Consider the following 17,459-nt stretch of genomic DNA (forward strand, 5'->3'; position numbering starts at 1 on the left):
ACCCAAAAGAAACAAAAAAAAAGAGAAAAACCCCCGCGAGAGACAGTGTAATGGATTCAAGTAGCTAGTAGTACCCGTAGAGAGTTGACATACGGAAAAATATCGCTACGTGGTTGCATTGAGTAAAATTCTTCATCAAAATTTCATGTATCCAATATCCGACAGCCAAAGAATACAAAAATATAACTTAAAGTCTATAAAATCGTTTTTGTGATTTCCAAAAAAACACCGTTCATGAAGACGAATAGAAATCAAAGTAATTCAATGACACAGAAAGAAACAAGAAGAGACCGAGTGGTGCGAGGGAAATTAAGAAGTCACGAATTGTAGTCAATTGGAAAAGGTGAGGCGAAGAGTACTGCAAGGTCTAAGCCTCGACTTTCTCTACCACCTTTCCGCTAGATTCTATGACTACCTTGTCGACCTTGAGGGAAGCTTTTACCGGATTGGGCTGGCTGTACACCCATTCGAGTTGTTCGATGGTCCTACCTTGTGATTCGACACTAGAAATGCATCATCTTGACGGTCAGCATTCATGCAGCAAGTTGCATCGCGGATTATGTGGCTTACCAGAACAAGTACCATAAGATAGCTTCGATAACATCCCATCCGACGAAGATGTAGATGTATTTATAGCTGATCAGCCAGATCAGCCAACGCACCAGACCTGCTTGGTTGAAAGAGTCTGCTACTCACCCGATATTCCTAAGAGCGATAGGTCCACAGAATTGGTTGATGAACCCCATACCGTTGACGACGAATCCGTAGACCGCCAATCCTTTAGCTCTCATATTGGTGTCAAGTGCCTCAGAAGGTAATACTCCTTGGAGAGGAGTGTAAGTGAAGGAGTTGACAATGTTGAACAGGAAATACGCTGCGAGAGCTCCTTGTGCGACACTCTGAGTGACGTTGCCACTCTGGGTTTGAGAATCGAGCTTGGCAGACAGACCAGAGTTGATCGCCAATGTGATAGCACAACCTATATGTATATCGTGGCCAATCAGCATAGGTCCCAGGCTTGATATCGATGCCACTGACATCATGATTTCACTCACCCAAGGTACCGATGATCAACACTGGTCGTCTGTTCATGACATCCGTGAGAGATACAGCAGTAAGAGCACCAATGGCCGAGACAACAGAATTGAGCAAGTTATATGCGAGTTGTTTCGATACACTGGTAACACCCAGATTCTCGTAGATGACAGTGTTGAAGTAACCCAAACCATTTCCTGAAAATTGTCCAAATACACCAATCATGATGACTTGAGCCATCCTCCATCGACCATTGTGAGTGAGGAAGAGGGGTCGGTCTAGATTTTCTCGGCCATGATAAGTCTCTTCGCTTGGTCACCGAACGTGGTAAATTGTACTCACAATCCCACCAGACTTTGTCTATACCATCTAATCGGATACCTTCTTTCATCTCTTCGATTTCGAGATGGACCAACTTCGAGTTGGGATCATCCGCACCATGGTATCTGACCAGGAACTCTACAGCTTCATCTTCCTTTCCATTGGCCATGAGGTATCGAGGTGATTCAGGGATGAACCATACACCGATGAGCACGATGAGACAGGCAAATGCTTGGAAGATTAAAGGCAATTGCCAAGAGAGGTTGGAATCGATGTTGTTGCATCCGTATGTCACCGCAGCAGCAGGGATGGAACCACCGAACCAACCACAATTGTAGAAACCTTGTTACAATGTCTAATCAGTACTGCCGATAATTTCGTTGTCGATTGTATAACTCACCTGTACATCTTCCTCGCCAATGAGGAGGAGCAATCTCGATGGAGTATGCAGGCGCAGCAACTGTCATGATAGCTATACCGAAACCAAGGATGAATCGAGCGACGACGAATTGTGGGACGTGCTTTGAGGTAGCTGCGATTATCATACCGACAATGATGACGATACTACCGCAGACCATGGCCCTGCGTCGTCCAAATTTGTCGGAAAGGATGGCGGCGAAAGGGGCACCAACCATGGCTCCGCTATCATCCCAAGATAGATAAGCTTATGTCCAAGTACCGAGTATATGGCTCAACTCACACAGTATATAAAGAGAAGATGACAGAGACTTTGGGACCAGTTGTATCACTGTGGAAAGTGTTTTGAAAGTGAGGCATAGCGAGAACGGCCGTCATGAGTGAACCTGTGCGGAACAATTCAATAAGATGATCTAGTCTAAGTGCCGACGATCTACTTACCATCGTAACCATTTGCGCACGCGCAACAGAATGAGACAAAGACGGCGACTGGTAGTGCAAGTCAGCGAAGATGAGACCTCCAGGTAGAGCTCGTGAGATACTTACAGTAGAGGTGGATGGATCGTTTGCTCCATCGAGGGATTTGACTTTCGTGGATAGCAGCGTATAATTCGGCCTAAACGATGAAACAACGTCAACATCTGCGCTATATATGTCAAAGGCGATGATGGATATACATTTTTGACATCTTTGACTTGAGCTCCAGATTCCACAGTAGCCTTAGGGACATTAGGCAAAGTATCGTGATGTTGATCGAAGGTCTTGATATCCTTCTCGTGCTCACCGGGATGTGAGATCACTTCGTGAAGCGACATCGTTATATAATAGTTAAGTAGATGAGACTGTTAGTCAGTATGTACTGGAGGAGTGGTTTAGTATCTTGAACTTGTTTGCTTGAGAGCTTGAGGATTTCGAAGTCTTTGAGAACATGATATAATGGTTAGCTTCTTATACTTGACAACAACGACGATTGAGATGTTCGATTTCTGAACATTCCTTTGAAGAAATCAACCGATGCTTGATGAACGGGCCGTGAGTTTTGCGTTTTGCGTTTTGCCTCCGAGTGTTATAGCTTATTTCATGATAGCGCGTTCCCTCCCGTAACAGGGTAACAGCCCCGCACGAAGCCCCAAAAGGGAACAAGGTACCATTAGATCAATTCTGACGATTTTGATGATCAGGTGAGTCAGCGTTTCACAATGATCGGGAGTAAAGTCCGAAAAGTTGCGAAAATGACTGCGTGTGAGAACTTTGACGAGACACTAAGCATACTTGCGCAAGCTTGAGAACTTGTCATCAAGCTTGCCTCAAGATCAGATGTAGCGAAATCTCCCAGACTAAATGGGCCGAGAATTAGCCAGACATCGAGCAAAAGCTGGCTGCCAAGCAGTTGTCCCGAGGCGGACCGTACCGTAAGAGCAGACACGTGTCTTACAGATAACATTCCTTCGAACTTCATGTATACCGAAAGTCGCTCGAGTGAATGACTATGTTCCACTCTTTCGTACATCAGGCAACAATCACAGTACGATAAAAATGCTGAAGACCTCTTTGAACGAAGATTGGACCTTCAGCCAAGTCTCATCTGAGCACTGGCCAGACGTAAAAGAGTCATGGAATCCTTGTTCAATCCCAACCTCGGTTCACGTCGAGCTGAAGAGATTAGGCAGGATACCTGATCCGCACAAGGATTTGAACGAATGGAAAGTACAATGTGCGTCAGGTCTATACTATGTGAAGCAGCCTTGAATCGACCAGGCTGATTGTATGGCATCAATAGGGATACAAGAAGCAGATTGGGTTTTTAAGACTCGATTCGACGTTGACGAATCACGACTTAATCATGAACACGTCGATTTGGTTCTCGATGGACTAGATACCTACTGCACGATCAATTTGGTGGGATATACATTTGCCTTACGATCTGCTGGAGTGTTACTGACGATGATGTCGATGATAGAACGGTGAACACATCGCGAACACCGAGAACATGTTCTTATCGCATCGGATCGATGTCAAAAGTGTGATCAAAGCCAATGACAACCAGCTGGAACTGCATTTCAAAAGCCCCTGGCACGAAGCAAGTAAAGCTGAAGCCCAGAACGGTGGTGCAAAACCACTCTGTGAGGCTGATTGTTGTTGAACATGACAAGTGCAAGTACTGATGGGTATCTAGGGAACGGCGCTTCAAACCGTCTCTACTCTCGTAAGGCACAATATGGATGGGGTGCGTAATGATGCAGTTGCTCGAACGGCGTCAACTTTCGCTGACGAGATCTCATAGGCTGGGACTGGGTAAGTACGATACCGAGCTAGGATAGCAGCTCTTACTAGTGAATCGCAGGGACCTGTCATGATGACTGTTGGACCCTGGAAGGGTGTTCACCTCGAGATTTACGATGTACGAATCGAAGATGTACGGATTGATATCACATTAACAGGTCAGAAATATGATACTGCTACTTTGACGGCAGCAATGTCTCTGTCTGATAAGCAAGAGAGGGACTATCTACTTGACTTCACTTTGGTAGACTCGAATAATAACATTATTCGATCTGCAAGGAAACATCTCGCTTCTGAAAAGCTGAGGTGGGATCTGGGCCAAGAAGCCAAAGGGTGGTACCCTCGAGGATATGGCGATCAGCCTTTATACCGTTTGGAAGTGGAGTTGAAGGATCGGGTGGGTACATTCTACTACAAGAACACACATGTATTGAAGTCACTAACATGAATACATACAGGGTGGATATACACTGGACATGATCACAAAGAGAGTAGCATTCCGATCGGCCAAAGTCATTCAGGAGCCACTAGAAGGACAAGAAGGGACCAGCTTCATCTTTGAGGTAAATGGGATTCGTATATTCTGCGGTGGCAGTAATTGGATTCCAGCAGATTCGTTCTTAACGGACATTGATCCAGCAAGATATAGGGCTTGGGTGAATCTGCTTGTAAGTCTGACCTTTGTTTACGACTACCGATCCGAGGTAATGGGCTGGACAGCTAATGTACAATACATTTGCAGATCAAGGGTAATCAGAATATGCTGAGGGGATGGGGTGGAGGGGTATACGAAGCGGAAGAACTATACGAGTGAGATCAATAACACACTATGGCAGAAATCGCTATTGACAGACTTGGTCCTCTGTTTCCTTGTTTTCTTTACATCTATAGTGCATGCGACGAGAATGGCGTTCTAGTTTGGCAGGACTTCATGTTTGGTTGTGGACTGGTAAGTGTATCTTCTCAAATATCAAATTTCTTTTGCTGATTCAAGATCAGTATCCATCTTACCCCAAACTCAACGAAAGTACCAAAGCGGAAGCAGAGCAAGCTGTGATTCGTCTCAGAGACCATCCATCTGTGGTAATCTTCGCAGGGAACAACGAAGATTATGCTTTGGCCGAATCGATTGGGGTGATGGACTATGAGGATAATTCAGGCGATTATATGAAATCTAAATTCCCAGCGTACGTAATGTACTGTCATCGTTGAGATTGATTTCCATCGATTCCTGGAGAGAACATGTAGCTGATGTTCGAGTATCAAGCCGACATATCTATGAAATCCTTCTACCAGAAGTTGTAGATCGACTCTCCACCATCTTCTACCATCGAAGCAGTCCTTACGGAGGGAAGAGTTCTTCTGATCAGACGGTTGGTGATATACATCAGTGGAACGTATGGCATGGTACTCAGGAACCATGGTCGAATTGGGATAAGTTGGCCGGTCGATTTGTATCGTAAGTGTACCAGGTGATGCCGCCGGGATATGTCCTAATCTTGTTATTGCCCTGGTTGCAGTGAATTTGGTATGCAAGGATACCCCAACATACGGACCGTCAACGAATGGAGTGATGATAAATCCCAGTTGTTCCCTCAATCAAGAATATCAGTCAATCACAATAAAGCTGTAAGTATTTTCACATTTAATTTCCAATGCTATGCAGGCCCGCATCATTACTGATCATGGCTACTGTATTGTATAGGACGGTTTTGAACGTCGTCTGGAATTATACCTAATGGAGAACTTCCGTCACGCCTTTGACATGTCAAGTTATATCTACTATACCCAGATCATGCAGGCGGAATGTCTATCAGCAGCGTATAGACTGTGGAGGAGGAATTTCAAAGGTTGTGGGAAAGAATACACCTCTGGAGCATTGGTATGGCAGATCAACGATTGTTGGCCTTGTGTGTCTTGGGCTATTGCAGATTATTATCTTAGACCAAAGTGAGCAATCCATCAAATAATCAATCCGTCATCACCAAGTCATACAACCTTACAGACGTCGATACTGATATCTTACTGGATGATCAGGCCCTCGTTCTTCACAATTGCACGAGAACTAAAGACGTTCACTGTTGGAGTAAGTGTGCCCTAATCTGAGATGCTCAAAGTCCCAACCACTGACCAGAGCTCGTGTATGTTCGAACAGATTACTCGTAAACATGTCAAAGAATATCGAGACAAATCCACTTCCGCATTCTTCCAAATCAAAGAACACGTAAGATACTTTCATGTCCCCTGACTGCCCGAACACTAACCTATGACGCAAACCAGATGGAATTATGGGCATGTAATTCGACTCTCGAATATGTGGACGTGAAGGTCGTAATTGAGACATACAACCTGAACACAAAACAACGCGATCGGAAAAGCTTCGATATTCAACTTGGACCCAATGCTTCCACGGAGATATGGCAAGGTAACGTACCGGGACAAAACACCCGGACGGATGAATCTGAAATGCCTGCACCGATTGTCATTCAAGCCCGATTACACCTGACAGATAAGCCACATCAAGTCGAATCTAGATTTTCAAGTTGGCCTGAACCTTATAAGTACCTTGCATTTTCTGAACCTGGTCTAAAAATCGATGTCAAAGGGGACGACGTCATATTATCTTGTGAGAAACCGGTAAAAGGCTTAGTTTTGGACGTTGAGGGTGAGGAATGTGCATGGTCAGATCAAGCGCTGGATTTGTTCCCAGGTGACGATCAGGTAGTAAGAGCAGAAGGGTTGAAGGGGAGGGATGTTATGTTCCGATATCTTGGGGATGGATCTGCGTAGGTAGTACATACGTGATTTACAGACTAAATGGAATAATGTACAGATCCCCAGGAATGACTGTCCCAATTAATGCCGCTCATTGTCCTAGTTTTCCCAAAGTTAATAGTATCAATTTCTCCCTGCTTATACAGTGAATAAAGTAGCCCTGTAACCATGCAAATCCATCATCAGTCGCGGGATACTTCCTCACCCTATGATTATTGCCGAGGACTTACCAGTAATCATCATCGTTCATTCCAGCAATCTCATCCGGCACTCCCATGAATTGTTGCTGTACGATACCCATGTCCCATCAGCCAGACATCAGATTTGATAATCCAAAGAATGACCACCCCACATACCAGCTGGGCCATGAAATCCGGTTGATCACCTTCACCTAACAACGTCTCTCCCGCATTTCCACTACTAGTTCCTACTTGATCTCTCATCGGAGACCCAGCTTTCGATTCCATCCCTATGGCTCTTAGCGTTCTTTGGACGAATCTTGCCACATAGGCTGGAGCAGTGTTGACCTCTGTTCCGGATGCTCTGGTATATGCTGTGAGAATACGTTGGAGAAGAGTGATGATGAGTAGTTTCTGAGTTATGCTGGACAGATGGAATATCTATGACCACCAGAAGACCATCAGTGACTTTTTTTCCCTCATACCTACACGAGAGTGGAAAATGCATGTATAGCTTCACTAACCTTTCGCAATAGCATGGTAAGGGACGATGCCATGACCGAGCTAGTGTCCTGCATAATCTCCAGATCACCATTGTCCGCCACGGCGTCTATCTCATCAGTGATTCTCGAAGCGTAAGATAGACAGGCGTCAATCCTGATTGGATCGTTGGGTGAAGCTTCAAGATAATGCCTCTTGAGAGTAAGCATAAAATCGAGGGTAGCCCACAGACCGACATGTTCTTTCTCGTATTCAAATCCTGCCGGAGGAGCTACAACATATCGTGAACATTGACTCGAATTACCGGCATCGTCATACTGTCGTTCACGTGGGATGGTTTACCACACTCACCCTCCTTCCTCCAGTATCTGCTCAACAAAGCCTCACATTGCGCATGTACGCTTTCCAAAGCCGCATCGTTATATGCCAGAGACTGGAAGGTGGAATCGCAGATCGCGCGCCACTGATCTTTGAGTCTGCACAATCTGAAGTGAAAGGTATCAGGGTCGTACTTCATTATATCTGATCAGACCTACTCGATTGACGAAGCGAGATGTAGATCAACCGAAGGACCTAGGTAGACATGCTCTCTAGCCCAGTTACCTGCCTATAATGGGGACATCAGCAAGATGGAAAAGTTAACAAGAGGTATTTGAATCACTCACATCCATCATATGATTGGGCTGTATTGCGAATGGAAGACCATATGTTTGACTCAACCTGGTATGATTTAAGTTCGTCATCAGTACAGCCATACTCTACTTTGGACTTACATGATCAATGAACTCACGATCGGTCAAAACCTTCTCACCGATCAGAAGTCAATTACTTATCCTGATCTGACAGATGAAAATGATGATACTGACAGAATAGACCTATACAGACAGCAAGGTAAGCGATGTCAATGGGGATATGAAACTTTACAAGACATTGGACTCACACATCCAAGTCCTCTCCGAGTTCTGATTAAAAACAACCTTCAATTAGTGATTTCTTTCATGGCAATCGAGCATACTATGCGCCAGTACGACTCACCAGAATCTTCCTCGCCATCATCTCATCCTCCGGCAAAGGCTGCGTCCTAGGTACATGCCAATAAAGCTGATACCCCATCCTTATAGCTATCCCAATCTTCCTCCACGAAGACGTATCAGCCGGTAATTTCCAATACATCAATATCATAATCGTCTGCGCCACCCCGACATCGGCCGTTCCATTGTTGATCGCTCTGCTGAGCAGCGTCTGAGTATGCGATAAGAGGGTGGCGTGCAGGTCGGGTCGAGCGAATTTACTGGCGGCTGCTACGACGGCGCTGAAGAGGATTGTAGATGTTGATCGGAGGTAGGAAAGGGTGTGTACTGTGAGGTGTCGTCAAAATCGATGGATGATACTACAGGTTGAATGGACTCACATTTGGCATCCAGTACAGCTACCAGATGATTCAGCCGATCGTGAAATCTACTGTCTATCAGCACAGTACCACCTTCAATCAGAAGGGCCTACTCACAGCTGTACCAACGCCCTTGCTTCACTTTCCGACAGGATCATCAGATTGACTGACTATCAGCTCGATTTCTGCCCTGAGTTTTACTCACCTGGATCATCCCTCGCTTCTCCATGTGGACTATCATCGTCCTCTAGTTTCGTATGCTTCGATGTGTAGTTCAGGAAGAACGGCGAGCTAGGCCCGTGAAGCTGTATGGGACGATCTGCCGGATCCAGATACTCCGAGATATCAAGGTTGCGATTGGTAGCGCTGGCTTCTGCTTCTGATGATCGTGGTGAAGGCTGTACAGCTGGGTATACACTGGTACTGAGCCGACGATGATCTGGACTGAGGGACGGGTGTTCGTGCTGATTGAGGTTCTGTTGATGAGACGAGGAGTACGAAGAAACTGAAGGATGTATGTTGGTATAGCTTGAGACAGGCTGATTCAGGTTCATATCTAGAGTATTGGGTAGTTGAATAGGGCGGATGGAGGATGAGGAGGATCCGAGAGGTAATGACAACGGTGGAGTGGTGTTATTGACTCTGAAATGGAAGCAATTTACTTCAGCTCAACAATGACACCAGAGCGGGGAGTGTCTCACCCGTTACTACTACTCTTTCTTGGTGGTCTTCCACGAGGCTTATTGACAGCTGGTGGTGTGCATGCTAACCCATATCGCACTGAAAAAGAGCTCGTTCAGCTTTTAATGTAAGCAAGCTCTACTGGAGAAGTCCGTACACTTACGACATCGCATACAGGCATGATCCAACCCCTCATTCCGTAGACATCTGACCTGGAGATTCGAGATATCAGTAAGCGATAGCATACTGACTCATTGCCTGCCTGGAATCACCTTGTTGAATCTGCATGCGGCACATCTATTTAGTAGCAAGCCCGGGTCAGCTCCTCATACCTCTTGATATTTTCAGATAGCCAAGGAGTAACCCACGCCAGCTTTGACCTTGTTGAGCCGGTCCCGGTTCCGGTGCTCAGTGCGTTCCCCACCGCTACTTGACCTGTGCTCGTCGAAGATGAAGGATGAACCGCAGACATGTTGCCCGTTGGTGATCATGCAAGTGCAGCGTGTGCATATGAATGTCATGAGATCTTGATCAACATCACGTTGGTACGAGAATCAGACATGGTTGGTTAAGCATAACCCCTCATCCCGCCTGAGTGCCCCGGTCCGAGCGGAGTCACGAGTCACGGAGTATCCGTCCATCTCCATCTCCTTGTTCTCACTCTCAGGCACACACACATACTGATGCTCGATCACCCCAATATCCTTGATGGTGAAGCGTTGCTAGCATAAGCAGGTATACATGCCAATGATCCGTGAAATACGGTCTCCTCAGAGTAAAGCTTGCGGATCATGGAGAAGACCACTCGAGTAGTAGTGACAGTCCGATGAGATGCGGTGCAAAACGAAAGGATCTAAGGGGGTTTTTCACTTTTAGCTTCTTTATCAGTGTATCTATACGTCATCTCGGACTAGTCGTCGGCGGTCTCGGTGATCCCGATAGCACACTCATAACAAGACTTCTTTCTTGGCATCAGTCCGACGTGTATCAGCTATCATGATGCCTAGGTACAAGTCCGACATGTCAAGGTATATAAGGCGCAAAATGCGGTTAGACAATGTGAGATATACCCCAACACACCTCACATCTACACTTCAACATGTTATATCCAATTCATTTATTGACGATCTTAGTGCTGTTAATCTCACGAGTCAATTCACTGCCTCATGCCACCCCTCGTCAAGATGCTTCTTCATCTAATACCACCGCTAGCTCCGCTACTATTGTGGATGAGACTATAGTCAACAAGCTTGAGGGTATCCGATCCCGATGGGGCATGAAAGGTATCAATATTGCCGTTGTTGCTTCGCCGGAATATATGGGTAATAAGACGGGCAGTAATCAGACTGGGTGGGCCACTCAGAGTATCGCACTAGGTCAAGCTAACAGATTCGGTGATGCGTTCGATGACCAAGTGAGTTTTGGAAACCATCTTGGCATGACAGGAAGCTGGTCTTCTAATCGTCCTTCAGACCTTGTTCGCCCTCGGTTCAAATTCCAAGCATTTCGCTGCTGTTGCTGTTGCCCTGCTCATCGAGAATGGTACTACCCTACCGGATGGTCAGCCTCTCACATATACTACAAAGATCAAAGACGTAATACCTGAATTTGGCCTGTTGGATGAATATGCTGGACAAAACGCGGACATAGTGGATCTTCTGTGTGAGATATTGACCTCATAGTACATGTCAATTATTGGCGAATTGCTGACATATTACCTTGTAATTTCACGTATAGCTATGCGATCAGGACTACCACGACATGACCACTTGATGGGGTGAGTCGAACGAGATTCATTATGACCCATTATCCGGGCAATATTGAAATGCTGATGTCATCCCACTGTCAGACTCGAAGTCGAAGAAGTCATCTCTCGAATGAAATATCTTCGACCATCCACTCCATTCCGACACGATGGTCAGTACCAAAGTCTTCACTACATCGTCATGGACAAAGTCGTCTCTACGCTTACCGGTACCTCGTTCGTCGATTTCGTCAAGACTCACATATTTGATCCCATCGGAATGACTCATACATACTACAATCACACTCAAGCAGTCGAATCGGGCCTCAAGATTGCCGACGGGTTCGTACATGAAGACGTTGATATTGCGGGTTGTACGGCTGCTTCGGAAGCGTACATTAAACAAGGTGGTAATGCAAGTTTGATACCCTGTGCTGGTGAGCTGAAGAGTATCGGTTGGTGGGATCGTACGGATGGAGTCAAGATAGCTACGACAGGAAGTGCCATAACCAACAGTCAAGACATGGTATGTCCTCAAACTGAACATCCACCAGCGCCTCTACAAATGTTCCGAGCTGATGATCGTACTCATTGCAGTTCAAATGGCTCCAAGAGGAACTCTCTCCTGCTGTACTTCCTCCCACTATCATACCCGCGACAACCACCAGTCAAACCGTACTCACGAAACAGCCTGTCATCCCAGGAATTACCAGTGCCTATACCTACGGTCTAGGCCAGTACATGTATACTTACCGAGGATACAGTATCAACGGACACGATGGATCCGTCTGGGGTCAGCTCAGCCACAATACCCGAGTGCCAGATGCTGGAGTAGGGTTCGTGGTCATAGTCAACGATCAATCATACGGCGAACAGATGTGCACAATGGTCGAGCAAATCTTACTAGATGCATTGTTGGGCTTGCCAGAGATAAACTGGGAATTGAACACTTTTTCCGAACTTGCTGGATGGCGGAAAGTCAAAGTACCGAAGGAACCGACTCTTCATCCACTTCTCAAGATTTTTCTTCTGCTTCCAATTCATCTACCACTTCCACGACTTCATCTTCAGCCAACACGAACACTACCGCTTCTCTCCGTACGCCTCTTGGTGCGGAGTCCGTTGTAGGACACTACTCTGATGAAGCATATGGTACATTCAATATCCAACCTATATCCAACCTAGAAGATGCCGATGCTCTTCTAGCCATCAACAAGAGGTTTACCTTGCTTGGCCTAACTCCTGGCAATGATACGTACTATTATCAGAACACGGACTCATCATCCTTCATCACGCACTACATCTTCACTCCATTCGACGGACCTATCTTCAATGTCACTGCTTCTTTCGTCGCCCCACTCTACCCCAATGGGAGCGAAACTAAGAACGGATCGACACTTATCACCTACGGTCCCGGTTCAGCTGTGTTCAAAGACAACGGGCTAGGGCTGTTTGGTATTTGGCAGTCCGGTAGTGGAATCACGGACCCCCAGGTTGTCGAAAATAACGTAGAGGAGGCAGCTGAAGTATGGTTAAAAAAGGTATAAACCGCAATAACTTGATAAAAAGGGAAGGCATCATTTGTTCAAACAGTCCTATGTTTACCAGTGACAGAAAGTATGACAATAGTCTATATCACCTTATCTCACTCGAATGCATATATAATACATTGTATATGGATAGGTAAGTGGTCAGATATTGTATTATTGGCTGATACAGCTTGTGATCATGTACAGACTGATGAAAACGAAAAGTCTGAAGATCAATTGCAATATTTGATCTTGATCCCTGCTACCTCGGCTTCCAGCTCATCTCGCTCTTGTCCATCTTTGCCTTGTCCCGCATCAGTAATATCGTAAATGTTGTTGAAGATATGCTGTTGACGCTCTTTCACCCATGCTACAGTACAAGTTCCTCAAATCAGCATCTGGCTGAATAATGTTACATATATGATATGACCAATTCGTTTCAGAAAACTTACTTCCAACATCCAAAGGATCTTTCCTCTCTTCAAGTGACTCTATTACGCCTTCACGTTTCAATAAGGGGCTGTCTTTGACAACTTCCACTAGAACATCGTTATTGGGTCTGATGAAGAATAGGATTCCCAATCGATCCAGATGCCTTTGATCAGGTGGTGGTGCTGATACACGATGGATTGAAGACTTGAAGTATCGTCCAGATATCAAAGAGAGGGTATCGGCCTGGAACGAAGTAAATGCAGGTGAGTGTTATTATCGCAATACAAGTCAAGTGAGATCAGCTTACGATATTGGCAGTAATCTAAATTCCTCGAAAACCGTATGTGAAGCAGGGATTCATCAACATGATCTGTATTCTTTTCGGTGGATGGCTTGCTCAGAGAATCCCCAATGGCCGGATCTAAATTTCGATTGGCATGCTGGTACCTACCTTTATTGGATTGCTCTTGCAGGTCGTGCTCCCCCGTTCGAACGTGGCGGGTCTACTGACAGGAGGTGAGTACAACCTTGGTAACATCAGTTCGCTCAATGCACTGATGCTGCGCTTAGTATATCTGTTCCCGCCCTTCGCTACTTGTCTCTTCATCTGCCTCTCCTTACCACGATTCAACCGTTCGGGCTATACCGAACGAATCACATTGTCGTCCTACGCGTTCCTAGGGTACGCTTTGGGTAATATCAGTGGACCATTCATGGTGAAAACCGGAGAAACTGCAGCCTACAGATCAGTATTTGTTGCCGATATCATCTGTATTGCTCTTCAAGGTGAGCACATCGGTTTCTCTAAGTAATTGCATGACAACTGATGAAGGCAAATCAGCTGTCTTCTTGGTGATCCTCCGTTATCTACTATGTCAGAGAGTGCAGGAGGCGAGACAGACTCTTAGCGGAAGGTCAGGTTCAGAACAGCCCGGACGACGAGTTTGCCGAAGAAACCGATCTTCAGCTTCCTGGGTTCCGATATGTGGTAAGTTCACACTCGATCTGCAAAGATGTATCCGGATCTTGCTTACTATGGACGAAAGCTTTAACGCGACTGTGTTGCGAATTCGCCATTTGGCTGATAATGAGTGGCTGGATCAAGTGACAGAACAGATCCCAATAATAGCCACTGAGCTGCTGAAGACAAGATCTGTAATTATCAATACCCATGACGTGCATGAAGGGCCGCGCATTGTACGATCCCCATCGCTCGGATGGCTGAAAAAGTATGCGCCCGAGTTGGTGTTAGAAGCTGTATTTGACTAACTACTTTGAGAACTGAAGATTCAGTTAGAAAACTTACCCTTATATCAAGCCCCACTCCATGTTCTCCCAAGTACCAGTGGAATCAGTAGGGTTATCTTGTAGGAATGAGAAGTCGAAATTTGGGAGCATAGAGTTGGGGTCTAAATCCAGATTGAAATTGAAGTCGAACATAGTGCTTGATCCATTCTGCTGATTTTGCTGATCATCGTCTGTCTCGCGAGTATCCTGGATCAGCCATATTCCTCAACTCACTTAGCCTGCTATTGAGCTCACCGTTCCCGGTTGGAGATAATCTCTTCCGAACTTCTTTGAAAAAGTGATCGACATCCAGATTGTATCTATCACCTCCCGCATTTGCAGCCCGCCGAAATTCGTCCGCGGTATTCAGTAAAGCCATTATAGGCGGTAATAATTCGGTAAATGTGCCAATACAGATCCGCTGAGATTCATAGATGACATCTTCGAAGGTAAGGTCCTGCACGATGGAATGAACGGCCAAGACGATTGCTGAGCCCATGATCCATCGCTTGATGAAGCTGCTTGGCGTGCATGTCAGTCCCGATGAGCCATTCGGCGCAGTCGCTAAGTCGACTTACGAAGGTCTGAGATGCGGGTATGCGGCCATTGCTTCTTGTACTCTCAAGAGCGACTTTGCACTACTCACGCAAGCGTTACTCGAAAATCTCCATTCGGGTGACTGATATCCGCGCAGAAGTGTGGGTCGATGTAGACGAATCAACCTATAGAGTATACCTATTCTCATCGAGAGATTAGCTGCATTCGATATGTGTCTTATGAGTAGGACATACTGCAATGCAAAGTCCTCATCATCCCTGAGAACGCTCGCATCAGCTTCCACTAATTGTCACCCCATATCTGCATTTCTTACAGCTTGTCTGTGCATCCGCTACGAACGGGATGAGATCTAAAAGCTTTTCCAGAGCAGTATCGTACGTGATTACTTGATGAAGAGACATGATCTCTGTAATTCACGTCCATCAGCTGAGAATCCCTTACAGACGTATGAGCACTCACTGTTCGAGGTGAAGCTCCTGATGGTATTTACAAGAGTGCTTCCGATCTGCATTTGTCTGATCAACATCGAATCACTTTCTAACCACTTACCCTTGATAAGCTGGCTTCAGTCATCACGGTAATAGATTTCTCCAACGGCCTATCAGAATGTTCATAATCTTGATCATCATTGTTGGACGGAAGGGATGCGCCGTCTTGATGGAGATTAGCGATGTCTGATATTCACATCTTCATCGCTTACCGTTACTTGCCAGCCTCCATAGGCCGGGTCGTTTGAAGATTGTACCATCCATAAACTTCAACAGGTGATACAGTTGTTTGCAGATTTCGACCTTATGTCTAGGCGGTAAAACGGACACCGCCGGGTCATCCGCAGCGGAAAATGATAACGAATCCTTCAAGCTATCCAGTCCTAGCCACTGGGCGGTAGTGATGGCACTATCGAGGTGTCGGAGGGCAACGCTGGATTGTTCTGTGGAATGGCCAAAGTGCTGAAATATCAGCGTCTGATATGATCCATCCAAACTCACGAAGAGGAACAGTATGTAAAGAATCGATACCTAAAATTGATTCCCTGTTCAGCAATGTTCGAAGTAGTATTTCGGACTGCAGGCGCACCTGGATGTGTCCCACTTGGGGCTTTGATAGGTAATCAGATTTGTCAAGAGCCTTGATACTAGCATGGTAGAGGGTAGTGGGCAGATAGTTAGAATCGGCATTGATATTAGAGATGATATACTTTTGATCGGCACTGGCGAATTTGACGGCCATGGCTAAGACCTGTTGTTGGAGTGCTTGCTCAGGATAGCGCCAAGACCATACATGAATCTGGACTCACCATCAAATATAAAGCGAACCATAACGGGTCCAATTCCAGCTCCAATTTATCTAATGTCAAAGTACTATATTGGCGCAACTGTATTTCGAAAGCTGGACGGGCGATAGCCTGAAAGGATCAGCCCTCCTTGTTTGGAATACCGCACTTACATGCCATGAGGAATTTATGGGACCATCAAAGAAGACCTCTGCTAGTATTTGCGATATTGGTGAATTGGGCAGTAGTTGTGGAAGAACGGTGATGAGATCCGGATCGAAAGAGGCACTGCTGAATAAAGAGGACAGTGGGAACGAAGAAGGTGTCTGCGGTCTTTGAGCCTGCTTGGATGGTGATCCCAGAGTCTCTGTTATTCCTGGACGGATGCCTGGTCCAACAATGAGATGTTCTAGATCGATAGCTGCTGATTCTAGACTATTACCTGAGGTTATCCCGTCCTGATGAGCAGATGTTGGTGCTTGAGAGGCCTGGGATTGTGATGGGAGGTTGTCGCCCAGGGTGTCGATGAGCTTTTCGAGCCGATTAATCTGCTCTTTGAAGGCAGATATCTGGTCGATATCCTTGGAGGAAGTATGAGCCCGTCCAGCTTCACGAAGCTCACTACCAAGCAGTGATCAATCACGACACCTACCGATGACAAGCAGATGAAAACGCTCACCTCTCCATTCCTTCCCATCGACAATCATCAGGCTTCCCTCTACGTATGCATGAGTCACAGGGAGTCTTGCCCAGTGCTGAGCACTGAAAGTGACGATGAAGATGAGCATAATGGGTAGCCTAGTCAGATCGTGATGTTTCGACTCACCTTGGTCTTCCTCCTCTTACATTCTGTACAACTCAACGCCCTCCTAGCTGGTCTCTCCTCTGCGGTGGTAGTTTTTCGTTTTTTATTTGCGGTGCTCGGTGGTTCCGTTAGGTCACCGGAGGATCCTGACGGGTTTGTCATACTAAGGTGCTTGGTTCTGAATGGTGAGTAAAGGATAAAGGGCAACAAGTGAAGTAGGTGCTGATATACATGAAGCGAAGGTAAACA

The 17,459-nt window shown here is 46.0% G+C and overlaps 7 protein-coding genes across 7 annotated transcripts; 2 read left to right on the forward strand and 5 right to left on the reverse strand.

The window, feature by feature from the left end:
• Window positions 1-367: 367 nt before the first annotated feature.
• L199_004418 (uncharacterized protein) lies at window positions 368-2,588 on the reverse strand (the record flags this gene model as incomplete). The annotated part of the gene is made up of 10 exons (XM_064890145.1): window positions 368-503; window positions 571-636; window positions 697-979; window positions 1,056-1,313; window positions 1,378-1,698; window positions 1,757-1,998; window positions 2,057-2,159; window positions 2,215-2,262; window positions 2,320-2,389; window positions 2,451-2,588. The coding sequence occupies 10 exons, from the start codon at window positions 2,586-2,588 to the stop codon at window positions 368-370; spliced, it is 1,665 nt and encodes a 554-aa protein (XP_064746217.1).
• A 721-nt stretch (window positions 2,589-3,309) lies between these two features.
• L199_004419 (uncharacterized protein) lies at window positions 3,310-6,846 on the forward strand (the record flags this gene model as incomplete). Its single annotated transcript, XM_064890146.1, has 16 exons — window positions 3,310-3,487; window positions 3,554-3,672; window positions 3,734-3,896; window positions 3,950-4,000; window positions 4,058-4,068; window positions 4,118-4,453; window positions 4,515-4,724; window positions 4,799-4,866; window positions 4,948-5,005; window positions 5,056-5,243; window positions 5,324-5,515; window positions 5,577-5,685; window positions 5,762-6,006; window positions 6,094-6,142; window positions 6,212-6,280; window positions 6,337-6,846. The coding sequence occupies 16 exons, from the start codon at window positions 3,310-3,312 to the stop codon at window positions 6,844-6,846; spliced, it is 2,556 nt and encodes an 851-aa protein (XP_064746218.1).
• Window positions 6,847-7,057: 211 nt separating this feature from the next.
• Window positions 7,058-8,931, reverse strand: L199_004420 (uncharacterized protein; the record flags this gene model as incomplete). The annotated part of the gene is made up of 11 exons (XM_064890147.1): window positions 7,058-7,117; window positions 7,188-7,451; window positions 7,535-7,782; window positions 7,863-7,996; window positions 8,048-8,118; window positions 8,177-8,231; window positions 8,341-8,386; window positions 8,452-8,473; window positions 8,547-8,742; window positions 8,817-8,869; window positions 8,923-8,931. 11 exons carry the CDS (start codon window positions 8,929-8,931, stop codon window positions 7,058-7,060), a joined length of 1,158 nt encoding a protein of 385 aa, XP_064746219.1.
• Window positions 8,932-8,952: 21 nt separating this feature from the next.
• Window positions 8,953-10,054, reverse strand: L199_004421 (uncharacterized protein; the record flags this gene model as incomplete). The annotated part of the gene is made up of 7 exons (XM_064890148.1): window positions 8,953-8,969; window positions 9,019-9,042; window positions 9,107-9,543; window positions 9,603-9,681; window positions 9,746-9,794; window positions 9,855-9,879; window positions 9,951-10,054. The coding sequence occupies 7 exons, from the start codon at window positions 10,052-10,054 to the stop codon at window positions 8,953-8,955; spliced, it is 735 nt and encodes a 244-aa protein (XP_064746220.1).
• Window positions 10,055-10,681: 627 nt separating this feature from the next.
• Window positions 10,682-12,873, forward strand: L199_004422 (uncharacterized protein; the record flags this gene model as incomplete). The annotated part of the gene is made up of 6 exons (XM_064890149.1): window positions 10,682-10,996; window positions 11,055-11,244; window positions 11,320-11,359; window positions 11,432-11,852; window positions 11,924-12,162; window positions 12,234-12,873. The coding sequence occupies 6 exons, from the start codon at window positions 10,682-10,684 to the stop codon at window positions 12,871-12,873; spliced, it is 1,845 nt and encodes a 614-aa protein (XP_064746221.1).
• A 215-nt stretch (window positions 12,874-13,088) lies between these two features.
• Window positions 13,089-13,825, reverse strand: L199_004423 (uncharacterized protein; the record flags this gene model as incomplete). Its single annotated transcript, XM_064890150.1, has 3 exons — window positions 13,089-13,225; window positions 13,308-13,530; window positions 13,739-13,825. 3 exons carry the CDS (start codon window positions 13,823-13,825, stop codon window positions 13,089-13,091), a joined length of 447 nt encoding a protein of 148 aa, XP_064746222.1.
• A 770-nt stretch (window positions 13,826-14,595) lies between these two features.
• Window positions 14,596-17,372, reverse strand: L199_004424 (uncharacterized protein; the record flags this gene model as incomplete). The annotated part of the gene is made up of 15 exons (XM_064890151.1): window positions 14,596-14,765; window positions 14,830-15,092; window positions 15,153-15,309; window positions 15,366-15,389; window positions 15,446-15,538; window positions 15,592-15,637; window positions 15,682-15,785; window positions 15,833-16,063; window positions 16,122-16,151; window positions 16,210-16,230; window positions 16,344-16,371; window positions 16,430-16,537; window positions 16,579-17,026; window positions 17,085-17,167; window positions 17,232-17,372. 15 exons carry the CDS (start codon window positions 17,370-17,372, stop codon window positions 14,596-14,598), a joined length of 1,947 nt encoding a protein of 648 aa, XP_064746223.1.
• Between the last annotated feature and the right edge of the window lie 87 nt (window positions 17,373-17,459).

The sequence above is a fragment of the Kwoniella botswanensis genome, chromosome 1 (assembly GCF_036426115.1).
Source record: "Kwoniella botswanensis chromosome 1, complete sequence".
NCBI classification, from domain to species: domain Eukaryota; kingdom Fungi; phylum Basidiomycota; class Tremellomycetes; order Tremellales; family Cryptococcaceae; genus Kwoniella; species Kwoniella botswanensis.